The sequence below is a fragment of the Fukomys damarensis genome, unplaced genomic scaffold (assembly GCF_012274545.1).
Source record: "Fukomys damarensis isolate Sample0158 unplaced genomic scaffold, DMR_v1.0_HiC HiC_scaffold_39, whole genome shotgun sequence".
NCBI lineage: Eukaryota > Metazoa > Chordata > Mammalia > Rodentia > Bathyergidae > Fukomys > Fukomys damarensis.
In genome coordinates, this window is record NW_022900951.1 from 127,022,791 (window position 1) to 127,029,936 (window position 7,146).

General features: G+C 55.5%; 1 protein-coding gene across 1 annotated transcript in view; it reads left to right on the forward strand.

The window, feature by feature from the left end:
• Window positions 1-38: 38 nt before the first annotated feature.
• Window positions 39-7,146, forward strand: part of Zfp92 (ZFP92 zinc finger protein) — an 11,244-nt gene continuing 4,136 nt past the window's right edge. The window contains exons 1-4 of the mRNA XM_033760521.1: window positions 39-4,515; window positions 4,638-4,764; window positions 6,419-6,502; window positions 6,745-7,141. Of these exons, the coding sequence (XP_033616412.1) occupies window positions 4,483-4,515; window positions 4,638-4,764; window positions 6,419-6,502; window positions 6,745-7,141 (641 nt within the window). The 5' untranslated portion in view covers window positions 39-4,482. The remainder of the gene's footprint in view (window positions 4,516-4,637; window positions 4,765-6,418; window positions 6,503-6,744; window positions 7,142-7,146) is intronic.

The following is a 7,146-nucleotide window of genomic DNA, read 5'->3' on the forward strand; positions in this document are numbered from 1 at the left end:
CGCCTGGGAGGCAGGGGAGCACCGAATGCAGCTGGGCTGGCTTTAGGGGCGCTGGGGAAGGGGCCAGGCTGGGCTGGGAAAGCTTTCAGCCGCTGGTCCTGGGGCTGGTGGGCCCGTCCTGATAACCGCCCCCCCCCGGGAAGTTGGGAGTGGAAACCCAGGCAAGCTGGAGTTGTGAGGTCATGGCATTGTTCCCAGGGGGCCCTGGCGGACTGCCACAGGTGCAGGCCCTGAGCGTGCCCCACATTGTGCCCCTGCAGCTCTGATCAGGGCTAGGGTGGTGTCCCTCTGAGACACGTGTTGATGCATGAAAGCCATGCCACCATGCAGCCGGGCAAGGCAAAGCTCAACCAAGGCTGGGAGGAGAAGGCCAAGGGCTGGATGGAAGGTGGGGACGGAGAGGGGGAGCAAGCCTTCCCTGCAGGGCTCATTCAACTGGTCCAGTCCACCCAGTATCTGCTAGGTGCCCTCTAGTCACTGGGTTGCTGCTGACATCCAAGATCTATTTGGGAACAGCCAGCAAAAAAAAATGTGCTCTGTGGTTCTAGCTCTAGTGGCTGAGCACGGGCAAGAAACAGTGTTTTGAATGAGAAATTAGAGAACATGTCAAACAATGAAAAGAGGCCAGGAAAGGAGGTCCAGTTGCAAGTCAAGTAGTGTGCTTAGAATGGATCTCATTTCAAAGGCTCCGTTTCTGCAAACACTGGAAGTTGGCAAAGAGCACAGCATGTGCTAATGTTTTGGAAGTGCATTCCAGGCAGAGAGAACTGCCATGCCAAGGCCCTGAGGTAGGAGCAGCCTGGCCCTGTGGAAGCCAGAACTTTGGGAGCAGAGGTCAGGGCAGGCCTGGGCGAGGTCAGGAAGGGCCTGTGGCCTTACTCCCAGTGGTGAGGGAAGAAGGGTCCCTCGGCAAACAGCCTGGGCGGCCCTCTGGATGTCCGGGTCAGCCTCTGTCCCCACAGGCCAAGGCCAGGAGACAGTTGCAGGGAGCTCCCAGGGGACCTGGCCAGTCCTGGGTAGGCTGAGGGAGGTCCTGGGTGTCCCCCTCCCAGGCCATCCACCAGGAGATGGTGAGTGATAGGGCCTCTGGGCAAGAGAAGCAGCTGGGCCTCACGCTGCTGGACCCCAGAGCATGTTCCACCCGAAGTGTCCCTGCCTGTCCGTCCTTTTTGGGGAAAGGGCCCCAATTCCTGATCCCCAGGGCCAGCCAGGATCCTGAAGGCTGTGTGACGTTGTTTGTTTGGTTTCTGGGTTTTTTCTTCTGGAGAATGCGCCCCACCTAGTGGTCCCCAAGCAGGATGACACCGAGGCGCGCAGGCCCTCCCTTTGCTCTGGGGGCTGGCTCCTTCCTCCCCTCCCCACCCCTCCCCACCCCTCCCCACTCCTGCTGAGGCTGCCTGGTGTCCCCAGGCCCACTGTGAGCTGGGCCCCTCTGGGACCCGGGCTGGTGTGCCTTCCTGGCTTCTCCCTGGGTGCGGGTCTCGTGGCCTCTCACACCAGAGGCAGGTTGCTGAAAGCCTGAGCGCTCACCCTTCAGCTTGGCCTGGGCTCTGGCAACCCACAAGCCCATGGTGTCTTGACAGTCCAGTTGGTGGAGGCTGCAAGCCTTGGGGTCTGTCCTGACAGGAGTTGCCATAAGGCTGGCTTTCATGGAGTCAGTCTCAGGACAGATCCTGCTGCGTGGCCACCACACCTCCACTGGGTCTTCTGTTCTCCAACTCCAGCATCCCCAGGGCAGTCACAGGCCGTGGAGATCACTTGTTGGATGGGAGACTAGATGGTTCCAACCACAACCTTCATCCGGCTCCAGAACATTCCATCCCCCTCCCTCAGCAGTCACTTGGAGTCCTCCAGCCCCTCCCCTAACCGGTGGGCTTTTGACAGGATGGATTTACTTTTTCTGGACATGTCATGTGTTTTCTAAGATTTAAAGGGTCTTTTTGGAATGGCCACTCACCACACAGTGATGCTGAGGCCCAAAAGACAGAACTCTTGTTAATTGTAGCTCTGGACATGGGAACAGTTCCCTATGGGACCACACAAGAGGTTATACTTGAAGGCAGGATGACAGCAAGCTGGAGCTGTAAGGACAGACTGTGCAGAGTCAGTGAGTGTGAACAACGTCATGGGCCCCAGAGCCTAGGGGCTGTCCTTCATCTGCGAGCTGGCCTTGGAGTGTGGGACCCAGTAAAGAGTCAAGTGGCTATGTGCTTAGTAGGCTGAGGACTGTGATCCTGACACAGGAAGTAGGGACATTTCAGCCACAACTGGAAAACTAGGTCAAAACAGCTCTTGTGAAACATGATGTTACATCATAGAAATGGAATCCTACAAGATGTGGCCTTTTGCATCTGTGTCTGGCTTTTTTCACTTGAGTCAAAAGTCCCCAGGGTGCGTGCACAGTGTAGCCTGTGTCACAGTTTCCTTCCTTTTTCTAGCCAAGTAATATTCCATTGTGTATATAGATCACACTTGGTTTCTCTGTTCATCTGAAATGAACATTTGGGCTCTTCCCACCTTTTGGCTATTGTGACCATGAGTGCACAATGTGTTTGTGTGAACACCTGTTTTAGTTCTTCTGAGTGTATACCCAGGAGGAGAATTGCTGTGCCCTGTTGAATTCTACGCTTAACTCATTGAGAAACCACCCAAATGGTTTCCACTGTTTTTTCCTTTTCACTGTGAACACTGTTAGTCAGCTTTCTGTTACTCTAGCAAAACAACTGAGATCATCAACTTGTAAAGAGGTTTGGAGCACTTAGCCTGTGCTTCGTCAGCCCTGCAACTTGGGCCTGTGGAGCACAGGCAAATGTTGGGACATGGTGGAAGGATGGCAGAAAGAAAGGAAGGGCCATCCTAACGGACCTAAAAACCTCTCTGCCACCCTGGGGACCGAGCCTTTAACACAGGCCTTTGAGTGGGGGACCTTCGGGATCCACACCATAGCAACTGCTGCTGGGGTGCAGACAGGGAGAGACCCAGGTCACTTCCCTTGTTGTCTCTTCTTCCTGGTTTAGTGTTTGGGTTTTCCAGGAACATTTCAAGGAGTTCCATACACTTTCCTCCTCTCGTGCATCAGTGTGCATTTTAAGAGGACATTTTCACCCATGAGCCAGCGGTGACCTCCACCCAGTACCTTGCTGGCCACAGAGCTGCCACCCTCCTGTCATCTGTCCCACCCTCTGCTCCATGCATGGGTTCCTCAAGTGTGACCAGCAAAGGACCGGTGCGTGACACTGTGATGTGTGATAGCCTGTTCTCCCTCCACCTTTCACCCTGATGGTTCTAGGATCCATTCCACCACTCAGGGATCCTGTTTTCTACTTTGTATAAACTTCTCCACCAGAAGCATGACTCCATTCTTGGTCACCATGGTCAACAGGGCATCTAGGGCAATTTAAATGCAGGGTGAATATGACAGCTGTCGCCATGATCCCAGGGCCCTAACTCCCACTTCCCCTAGCAGCTGTCACCTGCCTCTGTTCCCCCATCAGGGACATCCTCATTGTTGGTCTCCTGCTGGATAGAAATGACATTCTTGGTGGCAGTGTTCCTTGCCCTGTCTCCGGCACTGAAAAGGGACATGGGGTAGCCTGAGGCCAAGATGGCTTTTGTCTACTTTGTCTGCCCTTCGTATGGGGCCCACTCCCTGCTGTCCCCACTAGGTCCCATCTGCTGGGCCCATCCTCATTTTTACCATCAAGGGCATCAAGCTCAGCCAGACCAAAGGCCAGGGCATGTGCCCTTGGCCTGCCCCTTGGCCAGAGTGCCACCCTTTGAGAGAGCACCCTGCACCCTGCTGTAGACCCCTCCTGCCCTGGGCATCACACCAGCCAATCCTCTGCACATGCGTGCTTGGACTCTTCTATAGAAACTCACCCCTGAGGGGAAGGGGTTGGTTGGTGATGGAGCTTCCAAGAAAGACTGGAAAGCTGAGGTCTGGAGTACTGGGCAGATGGAAACAGAGCTAAGAAAAGAAGGAAGTGGTAGGGTTTGGGGACACAGGCTCCCTAGAAAGGCAGATCAGGCAGGCCCTGGTGGAAAAAGTGGATGTGGGATTCTGGCTGGTTGCATGGACAGAAGGGGGCTCTGGAGCCCTCAAAGCTGGGGGTAGCGTTGAAGTCCCACCCTCAGGCAGGGTCTCCGAGGGTGCTGAAGGTAAGATGGGACCCGACCTCACCCAAGCACTGGGGTCCTACGAGGCGAGGCGGGGGAAGTCTGGAGCCAGGCACAAGGAGGGAGGACAGGCGGGGCGGCGACCCCCAGAAGCCAGAAGGGGCCCAGGCCTCTGCCCGGAAGCAGAGAGGATGGGTGTGTGGCTCCGAGCCCCAGGCCCAGGAAAGCACACAGGAGGGACAGAGCCCATCAGCTGTCCCTGCACAGAGGCCAGGGGTTCGGGGATGCGGGCGCGCTGAGCCCGAGCCCCCAGAAAAGGTGGCTGCTTTTGACTCTTGCCTGCCTCCCCAGGGTGCCTGACAGGTGATGGCGGGGATCCTCCTATGGGCGAGGCCCAAGGTGAGTGGCCCCTGCCAGTGCATGGCTTTCCAGGGGGCGGGGGACCCTGTCTCTTGTGGCCACTGCCGCTCTCGGGACCTGGGGCTCAAATCCACAACAGCCACAGGAATGGCCTGTCGCAGGTACCGATATCTTTTGAGGATGTGTCTGTGTGCTTCACGAAGGCAGAATGGAAGCTTCTGAACTTCAAACAAAAAGTCCTCTACAAGCAGGTGATGCTGGAGAACTACAGTAACTTGGCATCACTGGGTAAGTGGCCCCCGCAAGCACACCCAGACCAACCTGCTAGGTCTGGGCCCCATTTTTTTCTGTTTCCTGGTGTGTCAGTTACACTGAGACGAAACAGCTGGGTCTCTGTCAGACCAGCTGATGGCAAATGTTTGGGGTGAGTGTGTGAGCCTGTACTAACTTTGCATATGAAATTGTAGATTGACCAAACACCTACTTAAAAGAAAAATGTCAGTTTTAGTGGAACACACACACAGTCTGCCCAAAAAATGTATACAAACTTCAGGAAAAGAAAAACTTGTATGAATATTTTAATACTTTTATCTGTGGGCCCCTAGAGGACATCACGTATCACAGAAAACCCGCTACACTGCCGTAGTTTAGAGGAGAAATTGAAAATGCATGTGCAACCATCTCAGTGACCAAGGCTACCCAAGCCTTAAGCTCGCTTTGCCATACTAATAAATGTCTGGAAACTCATAGCCACCGCTTTGAGCACCTCTTGTAACTCTAAAGGCCAGAGGTAACTTGGATTAATCTCATGATGCCTCAATAAATTTAGTGTTAAAATATTTATACAAGGGCCTGGTGTGGTGGCACACACCTGTAATCCCAGCACTCGGGAGGCTGAGGCAGGAGAATCGCTGTGAGTTCGAGACCAGCCTGGGCTACATAGTGAGTTCCAGGGCAGTTTCAACTACATAGTGAGACCCTGTCTCAAAAAAAGAAATATTTATACAAGGTTTTTTCCCACAGTGTGGTGTATACATTTTATCATATATATATGTGGGAGAAAGAAAGTCTCCTCAAACACACAGTATCTTCCTACCTCAGCCTCTTATGTGCCAGAATGACAGGCATGCACCACCATCCCCAGCTATACTAGAGTATTTAAATGCACTAGTTCAGACCTAGGTTGTACGCACAACATTTGCATTTTATAGTTGCACACCGTGGTGCACACCTATCATCCCAGCATTCAGGAGGCTGAGGCAGAAGGATCTCCACAAGTTCAAGGCCAGCCTGGGCTACATAGTGAGTTCAAGGCCGGCCTGGACTACACAGTGAGACCCTGTCTCAGATCAAACAAACAAAAACCACTTGAGTTTTCTATGCACCTCACTTTACAGAATTTAGCAGTGTCTCTGCACCATATGCATCCCCATATTGGGATGGGGCAGGCAGCTTTCTGCCTCCCTCATCAATATAACCCGCCTCCCATCTTTAGGACACCCGGAAAGGGAGCCTGTTCTGCCACTTAAAGGACAAAGCTGAGTCACAGGCTGGAACTCTGGAGTGCCAGTGATGTGCCAGCCTCCGCTTTGCCGAGCATGAGCCTGAGGACTCTGGTAACTGGCCTTTCCTGGCTGGTAACTGGTGTGGTACCCACTGCCAGGCTCAGGCTTCCTGAGAGTGAGCTTATCCTCCAAAGCGGTTGTCCTGCTTCTTGTCGCCTCTGTGATCCAGCCTGTGGCAGAGGACCAGCTCTGTCCCGGGGTCTTGCTGACCCTCCCAGGCAGGCGGGGGCACCTCTCCTCCCCGGGCAGCTTTGGGAAAGCCCTGCTCGCAGGTGTAGGAGGGCCTTTCCCTGGCCCTGTGCTCTGTGGGGGGGGGTCCGAAACCGCAGTGTGCTCAGAGATGATTCTGTCCCTGTTTCATTTCCCTCCCGGCACAGGGCTCATCACCACCAAGCCACACCTGGTGGCCCAGCTGGAGAGAGGCGTAGGGTCCTGTCTGGCCAATGTCAGCTCGAAGCAGGGTGAGTGAGCTGTCCCTGGCCTCCTGTGGCTGGGTGCTATGCCTGCCCTGCGCCCCTCCCTTCCGGGTCACCCTGCCTCCCCCTCTGCTATGCGGCCGGCTGCCCAGTGCTTTTCTCCTTGGAGTCACCTTGCTCCTGTCCGCCCTCAAGTCCAGTTCACCTCTCCTCAGCCTGAGTGAGGACCAGACGTCCACCAGAGCCCCAGGGAGCAGTGACACGGGCTCCCTTCCCTGTCTCTGCAGGTGGCAAGACACAGACAGCCGGGGCAGAGAGGGGGGCCGGGCGGCAGGGAGACCCAGCGGCGGAGCACAGAGGTCCCCAGGGCCTCGATCCCGCCACGAGGCCACAGGGGCCCAAGGGCGCCGAGAAACGGTTCCTGTGCCAGCAGTGCGGGAAGTCGTTCAGCCGCAGCTCCAACCTCCTCAAGCACCGCGTCGTCCACAGCGGGGAGAAGCCCTACGCGTGCCAGGAGTGCGGGAAGCTGTTCCGGCGCAACTTGGCGCTGCTAGAGCACCAGCGCATCCACAGCGGCGAGAAGCCCTTTGCGTGCGAGCAGTGCGGCAAGACCTTCACGCGCAGCTCCAACCTCCTCAAGCACCAGATCGTGCACAGCAGCGAAAAGCCCTTCTCCTGCGCCGAGTGCG